General features: G+C 40.0%; 2 protein-coding genes across 6 annotated transcripts in view; one reads left to right on the top strand and one right to left on the bottom strand.

The window, feature by feature from the left end:
• ACSL4 (acyl-CoA synthetase long chain family member 4) overlaps positions 1-15,961 on the bottom strand; it is a 58,938-nt gene extending 42,977 nt beyond the window's left edge. Inside the window, exons 1-5 of one of the 4 annotated variants that reach the window (XM_075763634.1) lie at positions 15,488-15,961; positions 13,098-13,242; positions 12,550-12,636; positions 8,294-8,447; positions 2,502-2,550 (exon numbers count right to left, since the gene is read on the bottom strand). The gene's annotated coding sequence lies outside the window, so the exon portion shown is untranslated. Of the gene's footprint in view, positions 1-2,501; positions 2,646-8,293; positions 8,448-12,549; positions 12,637-13,097; positions 13,243-15,487 lie in introns of those variants that run through there. The other 3 variants (XM_075763635.1, XM_075763631.1, XM_075763636.1) reach the window with 3 other exon arrangements.
• A 90-nt stretch (positions 15,962-16,051) lies between these two features.
• The window catches only part of TMEM164 (transmembrane protein 164), a 44,382-nt gene continuing 37,361 nt past the window's right edge, over positions 16,052-23,072 (top strand). Inside the window, exons 1-2 of one of the 2 annotated variants that reach the window (XM_075763643.1) lie at positions 16,052-16,316; positions 16,604-17,177. In XM_075763643.1, the coding sequence (XP_075619758.1) occupies positions 16,713-17,177 (465 nt within the window). In that variant the 5' untranslated portion in view covers positions 16,052-16,316; positions 16,604-16,712. Of the gene's footprint in view, positions 16,317-16,581; positions 17,178-23,072 lie in introns of those variants that run through there. The other variant, XM_010307195.2, reaches the window with a different exon arrangement.

The following is a 23,072-nucleotide window of genomic DNA, read 5'->3' on the forward strand; positions in this document are numbered from 1 at the left end:
TCGAGTGCACCCTCAGTAAGTTTGCAGACGACGCCAAGCTGGGCAGGAGTGTTGATCTGCCTGAGGGCAGGAAGGCTCCTCAGAGGGATCTGGCCAGGCTGGATCGATGGGCCAAGGCCAACTGTATGAGGTTCAACAGGGCTCAGTGCCGGGTCCTGCACTTGGGTCACAACAATCCCAGGCAACGCTACAGCCTGGAGAAGGGTGGCTGGAAAGCTGCCTGGGGGAAAAGGACCTGGGGGTGTTGGTCAACAGCCGGCTGAATATAAGCCGGCAGTGTGCCCAGGTGGCCAAGGCGGCCAACACATCCTGGCTTGTATCAGAAATGGTGCAGCCAGCAGGATCAGGGCAGTGATTGTCCCCCTGTACTCGGCACTGGTGAGGCCGCACCTCGAGTGCTGGGTTCAGTTTTGGGCCCTTCACTACAAGAAGGACATTGAACTGCTGGAGCACAAGTCTGTCCAGAGAAGGGCAACGAAGCTGATGAAGGGTCTGGAGCACAAGTCTGATGAGGAGCGGCTGAGGGAACTGGGGGTGTTTAGCCTGGAGAAAAGGAGGTTGAGGAGGGAGACCTGATCCCTCTCTACAGCTACCTGAAAGGAGGTTGTAGCCAGGTGGGTGTTGGTCTCTTCTCTGAAGTAACAAGTGATAGGACGAGAGGAAATGGCCTCAAGTTGTGCCAGGGGAGGTTTAGATTGGATATTAGGAAAAATTTCTTCACCAAAAGGGTTATCAAGCATTGGAACAGGCTGCCCAGGGAAGTGGTGGAGTCACCATCCCTGGAAGTATTTAAAAGATGTGTAGATGTGGTGCTTAGGGACATGGTTTAGTGGTGGACTTGGCAGTGTTAGGTTAACTGTTGGACTGGATGATCTTAAAGGTCTTTTCCAACCTAACCAATTCTATGAGTCTATGATTTCTGAAGAATATGTAAAAGGCAAGTACAAACAATATCCTCTGTTGTGCTCCCATACAAATTGTTCTCGCAGGGAGCAGTTGCGTGTGCACGTATTCCTCTGAATTTGTAATGCGAAAAGTAATGTTGGTAAGATTAGAATGACTCAACTTACTGCTTATCTGTTTGTAGTCATTCCTGTAAGTTTTGGAGGCAAATATACATCAGCAGATTTGCATGAAGGACAGACATAATCTTGCGTCCAACATGTTTTGGTACTTGAAGGAATACTTACTCATTTTAGAATAACTGCCTTCCTGTGTAAAAATTTAACTATTACGCAAAGATTAAATGGTGTGTTTCTTCTGCTTCTTAAAGCAAAAAACATAAATCAACTCATAGTCCTTAACACTGACAGACTATGAGCCCTTTTCTACACTTATTCATGTAAAATCACATCTAAGCATAATTTCTGAAAATTATTTGGTGATAAATTTGCAATCTACTTATGCAAGTCTTATAAAATCTTCTTGTTATTGTGAACTCCCTTGTGTGATTTTTTTAAACAAACTGTAAATGACTCTTGGAACAGCTGTTTCTGTGATTATATATCCCTATAACAATCAGTACAAACTGATCCTGCTTTCATCAGATAGACTTGCTTTTTGTTTCAGAGATCGCTGTGCCCGGAAGGTAAAATTATGGAGTCACAACACAAAACTCCAGCCCAAGCACACAAGTTATTATATATGCTTTAAAGCAACTACGTAGCCTTCCAGTCTTAAAATATTCTACAGATCCTGTCTAAATTACAGCGAGCTGCCAGTCTGCCCTGACATGCTCCAGCAGCTCTGCTTCAGCTTGTTCCTGAACGTGTAGGGGAGTCCTTACAAGACAGTCTCACAGCCTCCATCCTTTCTGTCATGATTTACAAGATGGAGTACCCATAAGGTTCTCATTTACCCAGCTTGTCAAAATGTCAGGATTTTGCTGGAATTCAAATTATATTCTTTTCATTCTGTCCTTGCAGCAAAGCTTTCAGTCATATCTTGTTTTTTCTAGCACAACCTCTTTCTTCAGGGGCTGATTGATCGCTGCATTGTTTCCCATCAGTCCAGCAGAATCGCACTGTGGACCATTGAAGAAAGAACACAGATTCCAGGAGAAGAGCCTTTTAAAATGTTATTTATGGACAGTTTGCAGTAGTGGTACAGACCCCCCCCAGCAATTTCACATATTACACTGAACAATGTAATAAGTGTGTATGCTTTTTTTTTTCTTGGTCACCTTTTTCAGACCCTTTAAGAGTCACCCGCAAAGCACTCCCCGTATACACTTTTATCTCTCCTATCCTATACAGGCTCTTCCTTACATGGACAAAGATGTCAGAGTAACAAGTTCCTACATCCTTAGTAGCATTTTTCTGTCACTGAGTCAACATTTCCTTTGCATAGGAAATCGTTGTCAAAATCTTTGGGTCTAAATTGGCCTGTTTCCATTCATAAACATTTGTGGTACACAAAATATCTATCCACAAAGAAAAACCAGAAATGACATACAAAGATGAGAAGCACACCTTCTTTCAAAAAGATACTCAAATTCTTACCTTACAAAGTACTTCCCCTGTGATCAAGGGTTTGACTCAGCACTCAGATCTGTAAAGTAAAAGCACTTTTAATGAAGAGTCCAGGTGAATTTCAATCTTTAACACTGTGGGTAAGTTAACACCACTGTGGCTGTTTTAGATGCACTTGTGACGTTGACTTCCCTTTTGCTGTTAAAACCAAAGAGAATTCTACTTACACAATCAGTCTGTCGTATCAGTGGCCGCTACCTACTTGTACATGTTGTTCCTCGGGTTTACAAGTAACGTCATACATGCAAGAAATATTAATAGAATATGCTTCATTTACACAATACTTCCAATGACTATGCTTTCATTTCTGTCAGGAGTTCTATTACAAGTTGATTCCTGCAGTCAATTATTTAATTTATTCACATGACACTATATATTCAAACTGTTTGCAAAAATAATTGTTATTGTTGTAGTAGTTATAGAAGTAGTAAATGCTTGTGAACGAAACCTAGTTCCAAATATTTGCAGACGCTGCAGTTGGGGTGGGGAATGGCTGCACTCTGAGATGTTCTCTGCTCCTGCTGGTCTCGTACTCGAAATTCAAAACTGCCTGAAAGTAGACACCGTCACATTATCTGTAACGATATCTGGCTCCAGAGGCCAGATATCAGTATTACACACAGCTGACAAATACCACGGTAACAGTTTCTTTTTGTTCAGATGAATAGTATCGCTTACAGACCTGTTTTTGTACTGGACAATGATAGTTAAGAAAGACGATGCTGGGGGAGTTTCAGCTTTAGCCCATGTTGCCTAGGTAATTTAACTTCTTCATTAATATACAATAGAAGCATCTTCAAATAAAAGACTTGTAGCAGTTTGAGAAAATTAGAAGGTGGTGCAAAAATAGGCAGGGTAACAAAAAGTACATTATATTCACTAGACAAACAGCTTGAGCAATTCCATCTCTTACCAAGTTTTTGAATATTATTTTCATGACTTCTTCCAACTTTAACACTGGGCCTAACGAGATGTTACTCTTTACAAACTTTGCCTTGCTTATCTCCTGATTATCAAGGCTACAAACAGCACTATGTTTTGTTTGTTTGTTTGTTTTTTCTTTAAGCATTACTGATCAGTAATTACAGTAACGTCCTTCAGGAGAAAAGTCAAGAGTAGCATAAGTCTTAGTTTAGGACAATGGAGCACAGTGGTGGTAGCACCCTTCCTCTTCACAGTTGAAGTATCAGTTAGTTCTGCCTGCAGAGGTTGTTCAGCAAGCTCAGAAAATTGCAAGTGCAGAGTATGTAGCGGAGGACTATGTGCTAGTTCTTGGAATTTAAAGGGTTGTTCAAAACTAAGCAGATAGGTTTCTAAGACATGTCTTCACACTGGATTTATGTATGTTACGGTAAGCTCTGAACTCCCAAAATACCAGCTACATTGGTCTTGGGCTGGTGTGGTAAGTTCATTCCTTCCTATGAGCAAATTTCTCATATTAAAAAGTAAATTGTATAATTTGGAGACTTACAAAGCACGTAATAGAACATAATTTCACTCCTTCCCCTTTTTAGCTCTGCTGTCTATCTACGTTTGTTTTCTGTCTGAACACACTCCCTTATAAAGTCATTTACTCTGACTATTTCTTTTTCTTTATGAATCCAGCCTGCAATCTGCTTCCACTGAACTTGACTGCAAACTTCCAGTACCGTCACAGGGAATGTGTCTCGTGTCCGTGCTCACCAAAGCAGACATGGCTGGCTGGGAGAAGCGGGCAGACTCTCTCCCCAGACATCCCACAAGCTTTGCAATGCTTTTTTTTTTTTTTTAATTGAAACAGCTCTGACTTTTGTACCACAATTAGGAAGTCCAAAACTTCAACTTGAGCATTTGACACAAAGCTGCTGAAGAGTAGAGAATTAAAAGCTACATCCTTGTTCAATGTTACATTGACATTCACTTCCTTTCCCAGAAATGACTGACCACAGGAGAGAAAGCCTATAGACTGAAATATTGCTATGCAGAATAAACAATTACTCCTATGAGCAGCAGATCTAATGAAGCCTACCTTTTTTTTTAAGAAATAGATTTGAATTCCTAGCTCTTTTTTCTTCCATGGATTCCTTGTTTAGTAAGGACTGACCTCTCATTGCATAACTCACGCTGTTAATATAAAAGATCATTCAACATTATTCAACATTTCCGTGATAAACCAGGTTGCCATGTGACACTGCACATGCAAATCCTGTATACCTGAAATTTTGACCCAGTATCAAATTCTTTTCAAAACAGCAAACTGATCTCAAGTTTAAAAACACTCTCAGGCCTTAACCAACTAAGTCATGTGTTTACAATGTTGTACAGAAGTTTCTGATGAACTTCAGCCCACGCACAGGGTTAAAAACAATAAAAAGCTTAAAGGGTGGGGTACCTTTTCTTCATAGAGCTGTTACAGTGAAGTCTTGGGTCAGTCCTAGTTATCCTGTGAAAGAAGCTTTGTCCAATGCCTCAGGTAGGATTTTCAGATGAGAAAAAACTAAAGCACTAGTCTCCTTGCTCAAATTTACTCACAAAATTAGATTTATAATCAAGCTACTCTTTCTTCATTTTCCCCCTATTAATCATTTCACATGTCAAATACTTTTATACGCCTCTCCAATATACTACCACACAACTTGAAATGCATATAGTATTTGCAGTGTAGGGGAAGCACTGCAAACAGAAATGACACTCTAATGTCTAAACACCTGCCTTCACTTCTGCTATTCATTTAATGGTAAACCTATCACTTCAATTACGAGACTTCTATCCAATTTTCTCTTTTTTATGTGGTAAAACCAGCAAATGCTACCTCAATGCAATTCCTATTACTTTACACCCCGTGCACAAAATTTAGTACCTTTCAGAATTCATCTTGCAAATAGACATAATTAAACCTGGGGAAGCTCTCACACAAAGCAAAGGAACAAGGACAGCTATTTCCACAAAAACAAGACTCCATGAGAACTGGATCAGGCACTTAATGAGCTTCTGTTGACTTTAGCAGCATAGGGCTCCGTCCTTACTCAGAGGCCAGCAACTGAAATGACTGAAATATTATCAAATACTATCAAGTTAATCTCCATTATGACCCCACTGACTTCTCTGGTGCTACACCGGACACAAATCTGGACCACAGGCTATAGAAAGTGTTGGCACAAACGTAAGGGAGTTCAGGAAAAATGGTAAGAGGATTTGTGTTGAACAGGAGACTCACTTAAACAGTTTTAAGCCAACCACCCAAGATTTAACTTTAGACTAATTATGATGCTATGGTGTAACTTAATGGCAATTCCTCTTAATATTGGATTAAAAAATTTAAAATAAGCAAGCCATATTCAATACCATGGGAGGTCTACAGATAATACCAATTAAACCTAATAATCTCTTAAGTCTGTAGCTCTAAGACATTCTCCTGCGTGTTAGGTGATCCTTTAGCCAAATACTGAAATGTGTGATTCAGGCAAATAAACAAATAAATAGTTTTAGCAGAGCAAGATTAAAGTGCCTGCAGTTAACCCAAAATAATCATAAGTAAATGTTGTCAAGGTTTTATCTAATGATCTACATATTCCCAGAAGGATTCCTGCTTTTTTCCCTGCAGGCTAAGTGAGGAAATTGAACAAGGATGTGTAATATTCAACGATAACATCAAGTTTTTTAGGCCTGTCTGGAGTCAGAATGCATGAAAATGCTGGAGCCGATGAGTGGTCTTTCTGAGAACTCTTGCTCAAGGCATTTCAAAGCAAATTACCCCATTTGCAAAAATGATATGAAAGCTCCCCCTTTCCCTAACACAAACCCCTTTTAAGGCTCAGAGAAGAGAGGAGAGGGAAGAAGCATTTGGGAATTAAATTTCAGAATCTGCTTGAGAATTTTAATATCCTTGGTTCTATGAGGTTTAGACTACTATGCTCTACTCCTTACAGTTTAGCCAAAATATTTCAGATTATTCAGGCCATTCAACATCCAAAAATACATTGTGGAAGCCTCTTGCTGCTGCTAATAGGCGGCCGTATCTAGGTGTCTGTGTAGCAGTACTCCAGCAGGATTATCAAGAGTTAGATTTACTCTGTATTTTGACATTCTATTGACACAACTTGTATCTATGCAGCAAGCTCTATCCCAAATTGCTGGTGAGTTCAGCTGCTTCCATCCTTTACTGATTTTTTTTTTTTTTTAAATGATCTTCCCCAAAACCACTCTGCCTTTGTAGTATGGCAGAGACGAGTGGCACAGCTAATTTCAATTTCTTTGCTAAAAATCACCTGCTTCAAAGAAAGGAAAGGACATCTCTTTAATAGCAGTAACCACTACAAGACTGGAAACCTGACATTTTTCTCCGAGGTGCAAACCAGGTTAAAATCAAGCAGGATCTGTGCTGCCACCTGCTGTGCAATTTAATTTTTTTTTTAATTCTCAATTAAAAATGCAAGCAATTTTGTGACAAAAGATTATATTGCAGAATGCAGATGTCTAGCCTAATTTCTCTCATGGAAAAACCTCTAGAGGGGAGGAGTTAAACGCATATGGGAATGGTGAAAAACGTGTCTTGAAGCAGAGGAGTGTTTACTGGTGTGCGCTAACAGTGTTTCCATGCAAAATGAAAGAGGTAGGTGCCTCAGCTGAGGCTGCACGCATCTGCTCTGTGGCATTAGCTTACGTGCGTACTATCTGCATGTTTACAACCCAGTATACTTCAATCTCTACAAAATAAATAGGCTCAAAATACCAACTACTGGTGACATTTAAACTGGTTTAGAAAGTATGCGGATGAATGCGTAAGAACTATCTTTAACCCTACAGATAACACAAAGTTTTGGCTAAAGTTAATCATACCAAATTGCACTTGTCTGCTTCACTGAGGGTTTTTCCTCTTTTTTTTGAAAGAAAAGCAGAAGATGTGTGCATTTTCCTTATTCACAGAACAGATAAGTTGCCTCAGCTAACAAATTTTCACATCAGCTGTATAAGGCTTCCCAGCAGACTTTCTTCAGTTACTAGATAAGTAACCCACTATGAAAAAAGTAAGTTTATCTCCCTCAGAACTTTTCCACCCATCTGTTACTGAAATATAAAGATATCTACTGAATAAGAGGAATACTAGACTTGTGTCACTTTGAAAAGCTCTTTCAATTCCTCACGAGAATTATTCTAGGTAGGTGCAATATATTAAAGTGAAATAGTGTCTTGGGGTGGAGGCAGACAGAAATTGCTGAAAATAAAGCAGACTCGCAAAACTTCATCTGTTGAGATCTCCGTTGTGTTCATCACATAGACAGAACAGTTCTCTCAGTTTGATCACTAGTGCTCCTATGCTCTCTACAACCATTATTAAAACTTTTGGGGAAAAGATGGTGAGTTGACTAAATATTGACAAATGTTAACTAAAAATAACAGAGCAGGTACTTTGAAAATATTTGTAAGATCTTTTGAACGGAGAAAAAAAAAATCACCAAGTTTATAATAGTACATGTTTGCAGAAGGTATTTTGTTGCCTCGGTGATTGGGTGTTCCTCCCCTAACATCACTGAAAGACTTGGAGCCTTTCAGAACTCACTCCTCTACCCAAGACAGGTTTAATTAGATCCTTTGAGTGAACCCACTTCCTCATAACATTTCAAAGCAGAAAAAGCAAGTCTCAAAGAAGCTTTTTTGTGCTCAGTACTACAGCTGAATATCATAGCTCAAATCCTCTTCAGTTCTTTTCTTCCAGAGTTCCAAACCCCATAGTTTTTGCATGAAAAAACTAGTTACTCCAAACTTTGATATTTGTTTTATACCTCAGGGCCAGGATTGCAGCTCTACCTAGATGCCTTTTCAGGTACTGTCTTGCAAAATGGTCGCTCTTGTCCTAGATCTTCTCAAAAAGAATGTTTCCTAGTTCCAGATGACTTCTTCTCTAGGCTTTTATAGACCTCTTTTACAGGAAAATTTCTGCAAGAGTGCACATAATGAGAAAATTTAGAACGCTAATGTCAAGCATCATTCTCAATAAGCTCTATACTAAACATACACATTGCATTTACAGATGCAGTACCATGAAATACAGGGCATATATTCCCTTCTTAAACCTTTTGCCCACTTATCTCCTGAGATAATACACATATAGCGCTGCCTATCCTGGAGTCTGTTTTCAGTCTTCTTCCAATAAAGGTTTCAAAAACTCAAACAGGGCTACATGTTTCAGGTGACTGATTTAAGTCACAGTGCAAGTTTTGCTTCATATTTTAATGTGAGCCGGAGCAGACCTGCCAGCTAGCAAAACCGTCCAACCAAAAAATATTAAAGAATTTTGGGAAGACACTTACGATCTCAACATGGAAATCAGTGCTTTGGCATGGATGTTGCCCTGTTGTTAGAATTTACTCTGCATCAGTAGAATGCTTTGAACTTCATCTTACACCACTCAAATAATTTGTTCAGCTCTGTCAGTTTTTTGGGGGGAACAAAGTCAGATTCCAACATATTATAAAATAGTTCTCAGAATACAAGAAATTATTTTGATGATATTTTAGCCAGGCACTGGTTATGCTGTGCTTTCTTCCATATTAATGTCACCTCCCTGTCAAGTAATAGCAGGTAGTAGTCTTTATTCACAAGATACCAGTGAAAATACCTTCTTCACGGGTAAAGATACCAACTCTATAGATACCAAGTATATTTTAAATATACCTTGTTTCATTTACATAATTTGCAGATGCCTCATGGCATTACAGAAATAGGAGAGGGCATGTACTAGTATTATGGGGAAGGTTTTAAAGAATCTTTTAATGAGAAAACTTTACCTTATTCTGCTTGTGTGACTGAACATCTGGAGTTTTCTTTGCTTATCTAGCTGACGTTTGTGCTCTTTGGACTTTATAAACAGCAGTAAATGGATCTGAAAGACATAAGTAACTAAAAATGTTTCAAGCTGAGTTATAAATATTTTTGTTACTTCTTTCCCCCTTTATTGGATAAAGTTTTCAATTACATGCTTTCGGAGGTCTGGCCACTCCTTTGAGCTTTGCACCCACACTACAGTTTCTGCTTATCCCTTATTCTCTGTTTCTAGTAAAGAAGGCTTTAAGGAAATAATTTGGGTACCTCTTTTCACCATTAGTCAGAGTTTCTAAATGGAAAAATCTGAGTCCAATATGATCTGCTGGGTAAAACACCTGTACTGAGTACCACAGCCCTGAACCCCTGTCCACACAGGAAAAGATTCTGTCAGGGCTGAGATTGTCGATAAAGTCTTGGCTCTGTCGGACATGGGGGAAGCTTCTGGCAGCTTCTCACAGCAGCCACCCCTGCAGCCCCCTCGCTACCAAAACCTGGCCACGCAAACCCCAAACAAGGGTGTAAGAGTAGCCTTTTGGTATTTTACAGCATCTATTTTCATGGATTATTTTCAACAGAAATGTTAAAATGTGTGACTGACATCTATGTATGCTAATAAATGATAGGAGGATCCAACAGAACCCATGTCTGGCTCAGAAGTCTGTGTGCAAAACGTGTAAAAGCTGAGGTATTGAACACCTCCTTCCCTAAATATCACAAGATGTAAAAATACACAGTGATAACACAATAATATAATAGACCTGATCACGTACTATTCCACGATATAATGGAACAGTACAAATTTCGTACAACTTAGCTAGAGATTACATCATGTAGTATTTCTCCTTCCTACATTTTGTTTTGTTTCTAAGACCGGAATTACATTTGGTTTACATTATCTTAAATATAGTGGTTGCCTGATTTTGAATACCAAATGTCACTACAGTATTAATAATAAAGGCAAATTCCACACAGAGGTTTAGGGAAGACAAAATTGTTCAGGATCTCTCAGGCTGCGATTCGTAAGTAGTGACAGAGTATCTCATAATCAGAAGTTAGATTTCAGTTTTTAAGACTGAACTCAGTCTTAACTAAAAGGGTTTTCAGTACACATGGATGTCAACGTGCCAAATAAACCATGGCAAAATAGAACAAAAATAGAAAGCACAGATTTTTCTCCCTGCATATCTATGCAGATTTATAGAATCACATACCTCCTACGTAGACCAGTCATAGCTAAAATCAACTCTAACAAACACGAACCAGGCTAATGATTCTTGTAAAACTAATATTGCAATCAAATTCATCAGTGATTTCATTAATTGACTTCACTTATTTTTCTGAGACATCAGCATGAAAAGTAGCTTGTAGTCTACCTATAAATATTTCAGAGCTCACCTTCCGTTTGGGTCTGGTTCACTGCCAGACTAGCTAAGCATTGTTAGGAAATTTATTGAATTCTTGTGGAAGTAAGCATCTATAAGTGTGCATTATATTAATATAGTATTTTGACTTGGAAGGCAACAGTGGGAAAAGTGCTGTTAAGGCTGAGCTTCCAAGAAAAAGAGTTTGGGTGGTTCTTTGTGAAATGCCTTTTTTTATACTTTGCAATGTTATGGTGCTAGCACTGGACACGAAACAAAGCAACTGCCTTGAAAACTGAAAAACGGCTAAACAATACAGGACACAAACACAACAGGGAGTGAATGTCAGTGAGCACTTTAAGGCATACAATTTTTAGTTACTGATGTGTGAAAAGACAGTCGTCGTCTTTCTGTTAGTTCTCAAGATACTTCTAGTTTAAGAACAACACATAAATAACATCTGGATGGAAACTTTAATTTTCTGAAGAACACATTTGATATGTTTTACAGCAGATCCATTTTTTTCACACTCAACAAAAATATTTTTCCCCAAGCTCCAACAACTTAAGAGAATGCCTTTACTCATTTAACATATGAACCTACAAAGAAACGTATCATCATTTCTCAGATACATCCTCAACCTGTATTACAGTTACTGACTGGACTGTTTGGCCTTTTAACTTCAACATGGCTAGAGTAATTAATATGCCAATGAACTGTTTATGATTTTCTTTCTCTCAAAGCAAACCTCACACATTCACGACAGTTCTTTATTTCTCCCTGCTTTTACATCCAACTGTTTTTGTGTCTATTAATATTGCAGCTTTTTATGTAAGGGAAAAAATAAGTCAAATACTGCAAACATGACAGAAATGTGATTCAACGTAAAGCTGGTTCACACAGTTGTCATCTAACAAGTTTCTGTTGGTGCTTTATGTAATTATTTTCAGTCCATCAGATTAAAAAGCATGAAAATGAGATATGCTTTTTAAGCTTCTATTTTGAATGTTTCCAGTTGACATTTACTTGTTTCAGTATTGTCTAGCATATGTTCTAGCTAAATTAGCTGACAGGGAGAGATATGATAAATGCAACAGCCTTTCATCTTTCTCTCAAGAAAATTCCTTGAGAGGAAATCAGCAATTACACTACCACAAGCCTTTCTTTAAATTCATAAAAAATACATGTGAGCAACTGACTAAACAGAAGGAAGTCAGAATAACCGATGGAAGAATCTCTATGAACTTAGATTTGTAGCAAGAAAAAAACCCCACCAAAACCAAAACATAAAACAAACAGCAAAATACCAACAAAAAAAGCCACCCTGTACTGAGATTGAATTTTTGCAAGTGGTTGCCCTATAGGCACTTCTGGTTGCAAAAGTAGTTTTCAAAATAGGAACTGTAGATAATTCAACATGAAGAAGTATAATATCTATAAGCATCTCCAGTATTTTGGGAGGGGGAATATTTACTCTAGGGATTAATGACAATATAACTACTAGCTCTTGATTATTTCACTTGCAGATATCAGCATGCAAGAAGACAGACATGACCTTACTGATTTGCTGGGAGGCATCTTCTTGTGCTCTAGGAAGGGGAGTGCCAATTTTTTTGCCAAAACGTGAGAGTGAACCACCAACAGTTATTCTAAACATGGCCTTTTAGAAGTTCTATGCAAAAACTGGAAAAGAAATGTATTTCTGAACTTGTGTTTCTCGTCACCCGTGCACAATTTGAGCCTGCTACATTTATCAAAACTAACAGTGAATTGTTTAAAAATGGAAATCAAAATGGATCAGTCTATTTCCCATGTTCATGCCCAGTAAAACAAAACAACTAATCAGCGCTTACCGTAGTCAGTTGTTAGAAGAAGGACTTACTCGTATTTTCTTATTTTCTTCTAGTTTGTGCGTGGGTACACTCAGGGCCCTGGCATTTCTTCATGAATTAATATTAAATTTCACCATTTTTATATTTCAAGAAGCCACAGACAGAAAAATAAATCTCATGTTAGATACAAGAACAAGCCTCAGGCTCTTGTGCAAACATTTTACTTATGGGAATTTATTGCTTTTAGAGAACCATTTCTACTGACACAGGAGATAGATATGTTTACAATGGATCTTAGTAAGAGCCTAAATTACTTAGTGAAAGGATGAGAAGAAATGATGAACAAACAGAAAAGAGCAACAGCTTAGCGTTCAGTCACTAATGCTAAATTCTTATTCACAGGTTGCAGAGTGCTTTTCAAAGAAGCTGAAGGAACTGCAACAGAGAGACTGAAGGAACTGTGCCTAAGCAGATCAGGATCAGAGAACCAGATCTTCTGGATTTATAGTGTATCACAATCTGAACATGAATTAACAATATTGTGCTGTTGAAAGAAATATCAATCGTACCAGGATGTCCAGTCTTATACCAACTATGTTCCTTCTTTCTAATAAGTGGAGAATCACAGAAAAACAAAAAATCAGCAGGTCGCCTCATCCATCGCCGTGACCCTGATCAAATAGATCAGCAAAGTGCTCCAGGTTACAACTACCTCTGGAATTATAATTGTAATGTTAATCAGCTTCCTCATACAGTCAGCCACATAGCCCCAGAAAAGCTTATGCTGGCGTAAGACAGCATGAGAACAAATGAGTAGCAAGGGGAAGAGGAAAGGCAGTGATGATTTATACCAGTATAATGTGTTGAACTATGATGCAACTTGATCTTACTGAACATCTTTATTTATTTTTTTTAAAAGCATGTTTCTGAATGGTCAAGACGATTTTAAAATTTAATTCTGTCTCCCTCAGCTCTGCGTCACCTGCAAAACTGGTAAGTATGTTCTCTCTTCCGTTATTTACATTGTTAATAACAGTCAGACCCAGACTGAAGAAGGCTCTAGGAGCCTGGCAATATATTCTTTCCTTTTGACAGTGAACTACTGCTTACTATACAGTCAGTTTTGAATAGACCTTATAATATGTTTATCCAGACCATATTTGTCTAACTTTTAAATGAAAATGTCATGTAAGTGTCAAAAACCTAATCAAGCTGACAACAGGCTCTGTCCTATCCACAAGGCCTGTTCCTTACTGGAGGAGAAAATCGAGTTATCTGGCGTGATTTATTTTTGACAGATCCGTGTTGACTGCTATCATTCCCCGGTTATCATCTAGGTGCTAATAATAGTTTGTGAGATTATTTGTCCCAGGATTTTTCTGAGGATTTAAGTTAATTACACTGATAGAGCTCTATTTCTCTGGCTCCATCCCCGCCCTTTGATAACAATTTATAGTTGCCACTTCTGTTTTTTCAGCATCTCATTGATCTTCTTAATTCAGTCTGTTCTTTAGTCTTTCCATCATGTTCACTAGACTCTAACAACTTGAAAACATTTGGTTTATCTGAGTGCTCCTAATCTGTTCTTTACCTACTCTGGGCTGAGATAATTTTGTTCTTGGCATCGCCAGTCCTAACTATCTGCTTGCAGGTGATCTTTTTTGGAAGTTTGATACAACAAAGGCACCGATCGCTTTAGCTTTCTTTCTAATTTGTTTACAGATTTTCTTCTCTGTTGAGTAGGGGATTAATCTTTTTATCTGTCTTCCTCTTAGTACGAATACACTTACAGAGCAGTTCTTATCTGATAGTGATTGCTGGTTGAACTGTTTTGCAGCATACCTTATTCTTAGTAATCTGACCTGTTTTCCTTTATATTTTCTTCATGTGCTTAAGGTCAACAGAGACCTCACGATGTGGTCAAGCTAACCTTACTGTTATTTCTATTCTACTCATAATTGGGACAAATGTGCCCTCAGAATTATTTTTCTAAAGCATCGTTCCTTTTCTTAGCTCCTTTCTTTACACTTCCTTCCTGTGAGGTCTTAACTATTTATTGCCTAAGTCTTTAGCTTTCACGACATTTGTTTTTATTTAGCTGTTCTCTCTCCTTCCTCTTCTATGGACAACAAACCATCATTTTGCAGGTGCTCTTTTATGTGGGCAAAATACAGTCTACTTTCACATTCTCAGCCAGTTATTCTTCACTGGCATTCTCTAAAAAAACCCCCAACAAATCACCAAACCAAGCCCTCATGTTCTTGTGGCTAGTAAATATTCTAAAGAAATCACTACATCTGAGATACCAATACCCACCAACCTTCTACCTTTGTAGAAGAATTCTTACCAAGCTCTAATTGTGGAAAGGAGCCGTTGAAGATCTTGGAAAAGTCTGGTGAGTCCCTTTCTTTCTCAAAAAAGGAATAATTTCTTTCACAGCAGAAGGGCATGCACATACTGCCTCCAGCTTTACAGACCAGGTGTTGCTGCCTGTCTATATGGAAATCACTTTGACTCAGCCAGTAAAGATATCTGCCTGGTCTTTTCAAACTTATTTGTGGAATTAAGCTTTTCTTTTCAATTAAGCAGGCTCAGCAGTTTGGCCAGTGACAGTGCTGTCGTAGTGCCATCCTGCGGAGAAGGGCAGCCCTGTCATGGGCAGGGAGGGGAGAGTGATGTGCTATGGGCAGGGCATGCGAAATACAGTGTCTGGTACCAGACAGCTCTCAGGGTATGTTCATTCATGGTTCTACCTACCTTCACAACGTCCCCTTAACCTACCACTCGGCCTACATCTCCACCTACCTTTGCCTTTCAGATAGTGTTACATATTTGCAGTAAAACTGCTTCACAAAGCCACAAACCAGTTGCCTCCAGGAACCAAGCCTGGCCTCCAGTGCACAAGGCTCAGTTTTGCACATCTGTAAGTAAGTCACTGACACACGCACACAAATTTTACCTATTGCACAAGGGCACAGCGGACGGCACGCACTTATCCCGCCTTTGGACTGCGTCTGAGCCGAAGCCCCTCTCGAGTTTGGCCTTTTACAGCGCGCCGTCAAGATGCAGGGAACTGCAATTTCTTGGCCGACTAATACCTCCTGCAATGGCACTCGAGAAACTAGTTTCTCAGGTTAACGCCGCTCGTTGGACCGGGTGGGCACACAGCACGGCAGGCAGGCCGGCAGCGTGGCGAGCGGGGCTGGCCCCGGCCCTTTACTTCCTCCCTGCCGCCGCGCAGAGGGCAGCCGGCCGGCTGGGGACACCGGGACGAGCCGCGGGCTGGCTGCCAGGAGGAGGAGGAGGAGGAGGAGGAGGAGGAGGAGGAAGGGGAGCAGGCGGGCGAAAGCAGAGGCACCAGGCAGGAGGAAGCCGCGGACGGGGAGAGTAAAGCAGAGTAGAGCGCAGCCCGCCGAGGAAGTCGCAGCTGTGGAGGCGGTGGGGAACGACGGCAGCCGCGGGAGGCGGGAGCAGCCGGGGCAGAGGGAGGAGCGGGCGTCCGGGCGCAGCCAATCCGAGGGACTCGTCCATTTTTCGGTGTGAGTCAAGCACGTCGGTGGGGTGATGCTACGGCGTTGGGAAGGGGCCGGGAGAGCCGCGGGGCGCGGCGGCCCGCCTGCTCGGGCTCGTACTTTAAGCCGTGCCGGCGCTGCCGCTGAGGGGAGCGCTGCTTCCTCCTTCCCCTTCCTCGCCAAGGCCGGCCCCATGGCTGGGGGCGCTGGGCCTGCCTCCTCCCGGCCGCGCCGCGCTCCCTAACGGAGCAGAAACCCGCCCCCCCGCCGACGGAGGTACTGGGCCCATCGCCGCGGGGCGGGAAGGGGAGGCGGTTGGGGCAGGGGGGGCAGGCTGTGGGCAGGGAGCAGTGGCCGGGCGGAGGGGAGAGAGGCGGAGAGGGGCAGGTCGTAGTGGCGTCCTGCGGAGAAGGGCAGCCCTGTCACGGCCGGGAAGGGGAGAGCGGCGAGTGTTGACGGGGGCGGACGGATAGTGCGGGGCGGGAAGAGAAGGGGTCCTGAGGAGAGGGGCTTTTGGCACTGCTCGCAGGCTCCATTCATCTGTGGCTCCTCCCTTCTCGCAGGCTGCTGCTTGCGGGTCTGGTCCTGGCGTCGAAAGGGAAAGCTTGAGCTGCTTGCTTCTCCTGAAGCTTGGGAAAGAAGGGGACTACAGAGGGGCCATCCGTGCATTTCATGTTTCGTCAGCCCGACGGCATTTTGGCTTTGATTCCGTCTTGCTCCTACCTGTTCCTCGACAGTGACGGGGAGGAGAAGAGGCGCCATCCCACCATGTCTCGTTACAGCCTCCATAATCTCCTGGACTGGATGTATGGGGGTGTGGACCCCAGCTTTGCTGGCAATGGAGGGCCGGAATGCGCGGCCTTTCTCTCTGGGCAGCAGCGCTTTCTGGAGAGTTTGGTCTTCCTCAGCGTGGGCATTGTGGAGATCCTTCTGTCCCTGTGGAAGCTCAGGCAGCTGCACTTCAGGGAGCTGGAGGGTCCTCTGCTGCAGCAGCCTCAGACTAAGCAGGAGAGCTTGGGCAAGAACGTGCTGCTGGTGGTGCTCTGTCTCATTTTTGGGCTGGAGGTGGGGTTCAAGTTTGCCACCAGGACAGTCATTTACCTCCTGAATCCCTGTCATGTGGTCACTATGATGCAGGTAAGGCTTGTGTACAGTCACCAGGAAGTTTGCTTTAGTTTTACACTTGCAGAGCAGTGTTTTTCCCATACTCGGTTTGCGGACCGAAAGTGCATAGCAAAAGTACAAATGCCAAGAATTGGTATAGCCAGTTTAAAACTGACTTTGTTTTTAGTCAGTTGAATTGAAAGCTATGAAAAAAACCCCCCAAAGGTGAAATTGTAGCTGTGACTAATGTCCAAATCTCTGGTTCAAAATGTAAAACATCAAGGCTGTCTCTCTTGCTTTCACCTAATCCTTGTTTCAAGAATAGAAAATGCTGTTTCTGCTGACAGCAGAGGTAAGATTTCCACCAAATTTAATACAAAAAAGATTATTGCTAAAGCAGCTATGTAATTTACATGCAACTTTTTCAAGCAGGTGACTTTTAGAGGTGTGAATGTATTTTGTGAAGGTGTTGAAGAAACAAATTATTGTTTATTTTGTGCAGATAATGTTCATTTACCTTTCTAATTTTAGAAGCTGAATAGTAAGGAAACAAGCGTTACCTATGTCTCATACATGGGATGAGCAAACCAATCTGGCTTAATAGCTGTGCATAAACTCTGTGCTTTAATGACTTGTGGCTTGGTTGTTGATGTGTGATAATGCGCAATTTGTGTAGCTTCCAAAATAATGGAAACATTCATAAACAGTTACTGAGCTGGGATATCTAGAGCTTACAAGCTGTATTTGTCAATAGTCCTGTGCATGTACTTAACTGTCATTTTCACTGAGCTTGGTAAGGAGTGGGAGATGTCAAAAAGTTTATTTTGTTTAATTTTGCTAATACTGTACCCTCAACACTGGACAGCTTACACAATTTATGCACAAGAATTAACAAAAGAATGTCAAAAAGGCTTTCTTAAAAGCTGCCCTGATAACTGCATCTGTCTAAGATCAGTAATAGATGAAAATCAGACCAATGCCATTCTTAGTCTCCCTTTGCAGAATGCTAAATGATCTGGGCTGTATCAGATCAAGCCAGTTGTTAGCCTCACTCCTGGAGAGCATTTCCTAACAGGAATGGAAACATCTTTTCTGGTTGTACCAGAGGTTTGAGGGAGCTGGGTATTATTTCAAGAGGGGAAAAACAAGCTTTTACAGCAATATTCAAGACCTTTACAGCAATTAATTTACAGTTCTAGAACTTTAATTAGTAGGTTATGTATATTCCTAAGCAGTGATGCAATGTTAGCTCCGTATTTTACCCCATAGGATATTTGCTTCCCATGAGGTGGTAACAAGTGGAATCAATTAGTCAGTATTAGTAATGAAGAAGAAAGTAGAAGGTATGCAAGAGTTGTAGAAATAATTAAAATAAAATAGCCACATTCCGTTGCATGGCAATACTCAATATTATTATTTTAAGGTTTAGTTGTCTTGATATGGTGTTATGATAAGCATTCAGCAAAAGATAATGCTTACACATAAGCAGAGAGGCTGGTATTGTTTACCTCATTTGATAATGTTTTCCCCCAGGAAGACAGAGACTTAACTGCTGTAGTCAGACACGGGCAGTTCTTAACCTCTTTTTTGACCAATTGTGAAGCTTTTCTTATAATCCTGTGCTAATTACTCATTAGAAATGGCATTCCAGTATTTGTGAAATTGAGAAGATGGATATGTCAGCAAAATTCAGAAGTCATGCCTCTTCATCCTCAAGCAAATGTATTAAAAATAGGCGTGGGCTTAATGTAGAGAATGAAAACACCTGCAAACCCAATAGCTTTCAGCAGAGAAAACAGGTTAGATACAAAGGTAGTTGATGACCTCCGTCAGCAGAAAAGTAATACATAGTAGTTGGAATCTTGCAAGCATTGTTTTTCTGGCCTGATTTTGCTGGGGGCAAAAGGTTGGCAAGATGAAATATATGAACATATAATTTATCTTTTGCTTCTGTCCTTACAGTAGTTTGTACATAATCCTGCTGCTGCGCCTAAATTTTAGGATGAACAAAGTAAAGGTGAAGAGATGAAACATGCTACAACAATCAAGATCGCTTCAAAGGGAAGCCAACAGTAGCTGTTGGTAAAGGTCTCTTCTTTCACTCAATTTCTGTTTTCCATTTCTTCAGCTGAGACTGTTTCACCTCAGAGCAACAATGGCACTGCAGTCTGAGCCAAAAATATTGGCTCAGATTTTCTCCGCATAACAGCTGAAGTCCTGCTTTTGAAAGACCTACGACTGAAATGAAATCACAAAATGAAATGGGAATTAATTTGTGGTGCGTTTGGGCAGACAAAACTACATAATATAATGGGTACAGAGTTCTACGAATGAGTCTGTTTTGATCAGGTGTCTAATTCCTGCCTATCACACTAACCTGTGTTCAAATCAAATCGTCTTCATAAGGGGGAAGAACTAGTTTAGATGTGTCATGGCAAGGACGAAGCGTCAATCAAACGAACGTATTTAACTGCCTAAACAGTTCTCGTGGTTAATCGGATTCAGAGAATTTGGTGCCATCCTGCCACCTAGTTGAATTGTCTAGAAACAATATTACTCATTTCCAGCCCTAGTCTTGGTTTTGGCTTCTTGCATAGCTTTTGGAGGAAGAAGGGCAATACTGTTCCTTCACCAGTGACCTAAGTGCAGCATCACTGACAGATAAATATTTCAGTTTTTTAAAATTTTTATATATATTTTAAACCAAGGGTGAAATAGAAACTTCTGTGGTTTCTTTGACAGCTACCTGATGGGGATGTTCTTGTGCAGTTCAATAGTTAGTGTGTGGTGCACTGAGGTGGGAAGTCTATGAAGGAATTAATACTAAACTCTTTCTTTACATAAAGAATGGTCTTATTAAAAATTATTTGAATACCTTTATTACAAAAAACTGCAAACCACACTCTCTTTTCACGAATGAGGATATGATTGGACCAACAGTACTGCTGTAAACCTGGCATAAAAGGGTATCCTAAAAGGGAAATACTAAGTCCACTTGGGTGTTGCAAACCTATTGTGTTTTGCATAGCAGGAAAAAAAAATCAGCATATGGTTAGGGGACCAAGTGTTGTATTTTCAAGACGTTAATCCTTGTGAGTGTTTTAGGACCCATAATTATTGTATTGAAATTGAAGATGTGAAGGAAATCTTTTAAGTTTCTGATTCAGCAGTGTAAGAGGGAGGGTTCACCAAATAGCTAATTACTATTGATTTCTTTAAAAGTTTTGTAGAGGAGACACTTGGCAGCATGCAGAGCATGGTTGTTGAGAAGTGTGTACATGAGTATTGTCTCCCTTTGTACAAGCATCAAAAGACTTACAGCATTGCTTTAGTGAGGTGAAAGGAAAATTTCGTGCCTTGCAATGTCAAAACCTATTACATCAAAACCAATTTGTTTCTCTGTTCTATAAAGTATACATTTTTTTAACTTTTCCATCAAAACACTTGTGTTCACATAGCAGTTCTTCATTTCAGGGTCAGTGAAGGAGCAGTTAGAATTTCCATCAAAAACTGTGTTCTTCATGGTTTGTTCCTGTACCTCAGCTTATAATTTCTGACGTGTATTTTGCAAGCTGTTATTCGTAATCAATGTAACTTAATGAAAATGCATGAACACAGCCATCTCTTGATATCCTGTAAGACATCAAGCTGGAGTTAACAGGCAACTAAGATTAATTTTATCTCTGGGTCCTGGTTTGTATTTGTCTACATTTAATCTATATTGCAAAACAGAAATTGGAAAACAAAATATAAGGAAAAACTGTTATATGAAGCCATCTAAATCAGAGTTTGTGGGTAATGATGGTAGGGTGAAGTGACCTCGAAAGGTCCAACCTTAATGATTGCGATTATTATTTTTTCCTTTTTTTTTTTTTTAATTTGATTTTTTAGGTTCATGAGTTGGATCTTGAAGCTGATAGTTTTAATTTGGTTTCTTGGAGCTTCACTAAGACTAGTCAGTTCTGAACACTGATGGTTATGACTGGACCAGTTTGTAGAAATTAAAAGTGTGTGTGTGTAAGTTTCTTGAAAGCTTGTTAAGGGAAGTGGCAGAAACATGACCGTAATCTAATCCTAAAATGATAGGTACAGCTAGTTCTTCTTTTAAACTGTTGTAAGCCGTCAGCTTCCTTGATTTCAATATGCAAATGCCTTCTTCCAGGTGACTAATACCAATCTATAAAATGAGTTTTGGGATTTTTGTTTCGGGATGAGGTTTGCAAGTGTTCTTCCTACAGAGTAATTCCTCACCTGTTGTCATAATTCTCTTCCAGTTCTACACCAAATTATTGCACTTAAGACAGTTAAGGCCTGACTGGAATAAAGGAAATGTTTTTGTAGGAAACACCTGTATTGCTGGATGATTACTTCAAACAGCAATCCTTCTAGGCAAAGAGAAGTAAACTAAAGGGGAAGTGATAGATGGGAAAAAAAGGCAAGGGAAAGAAGTATAGGGGAGTCCAGTTTTGTCCAGTGATCTCAATCTGATGTTTGCATAACTAAAAACAGTGCTACGTGCACCTGCAGTTCAGTAAATACTAAATCCTGTGTTCATTATTTCCAGTTCTAGCTTCTTTAGAGACCAGGATTCTTTCTGTCCTCTGCAAAAGACGCTACTGTGTTTTTAGAAACAATGGGCTGTTTTAGGAACTTACATAATAAACATGCCTTGACTGAATTCTCCATCATTTGGGAATATGTCCCAACATGTAACTAACTAATTATCTTCCTTTCTCTCCCCTCCCCCATTTTTAAACCTTGGAAAAAATCTGATTATGTGGTCAAATGTGATTTTTCAAGTGTGAATCTGGATTTAATTTGCGTACACTGCTCCTGAATGCTTTAATATGTGGAAGGATCCAGTTAAATTGTGTATGGTTTTTTTATATGCTGTCTCTTCCAAACCTTGAATTAAAATTAAAGGGATGTTAACATCATGTTATTTGGGAGTGAGTATGAAGAACCTTTGATTACAGAAGTTCAGTAAGTTTTTATAGAAATTACATTGAATAATGACATTGGGTTACATGAGCAACAGCCTGCAAGTAAAAGTTTAATGAGTTTTTCAATTTTAGAAGGTAACAGTAATCTAAATTGAAGATGTCTTTCAGTAGTTTTGTTCACTCCTTAATGTAATAAGATTGTTAGGCAAGATGTAGAGTAGCAAAGACTAAATGTCCTATGAATATATATATATGTTTTTCTAAACGTAAGCTTCTAAATCTCCCTTTTTTGTGTGTTTGCATATTTCCCTTATCTACGGAATTTTTGCGTGTACCTCCTAAGTTCCAAAACCTGGTACTGCTACCTGCAGAACTTGTAATTTTTAAAGCACCTCAGAAGCCAGGACTCAGTTTCAGGAGATATGATAAAACTGAAATTTAGTAGAACTTGATCTGTTAAGGATTGTTTAAAAAAAAAAAAAAAATTGGGAAAAGCAAGGTTATATTTTAGAACTATAGTATGATTTATTCCTAGATTAGTACATTTACAAGGTGTGTGAGACTGTTGTAGTAAGGTCGACAATTCTTTCAATGCTCTGAAATGCTGTGTGGTAGACATAAAACTCAATTAAACTTAAGTGGAAGATGTTTGTGAGCTGTGATTACGCACATATCTGATTATGAAGTATGCAGCTTGATTTTTAGATGTGCATAATACACAAGTCTTTCTTTTTAGAACTGCAAATTAACTTGTGATACTTCTCTCTAGCAATCAGCTTTAAGAGGGAAGTTCATCGTAGTGTGTGGTGGAAAAGGGCAGATGAAGAACAACGAAAGTGCTGAAAGAACCAGAATTTTGTGGTGGCAAGCCTGATTTCTTGCAAAAGAGTGCATTTTACTGCTAGAAAGATGATAGCAGCTCAAGGGGCATAGATATGAAGTGACAAGTCATGAGACAGTTTGGCATTAAAAAAAAAAACCCCTA

The sequence above is a fragment of the Balearica regulorum genome, chromosome 11, assembly GCF_011004875.1.
Source record: "Balearica regulorum gibbericeps isolate bBalReg1 chromosome 11, bBalReg1.pri, whole genome shotgun sequence".
Lineage (NCBI taxonomy): Eukaryota > Metazoa > Chordata > Aves > Gruiformes > Gruidae > Balearica > Balearica regulorum.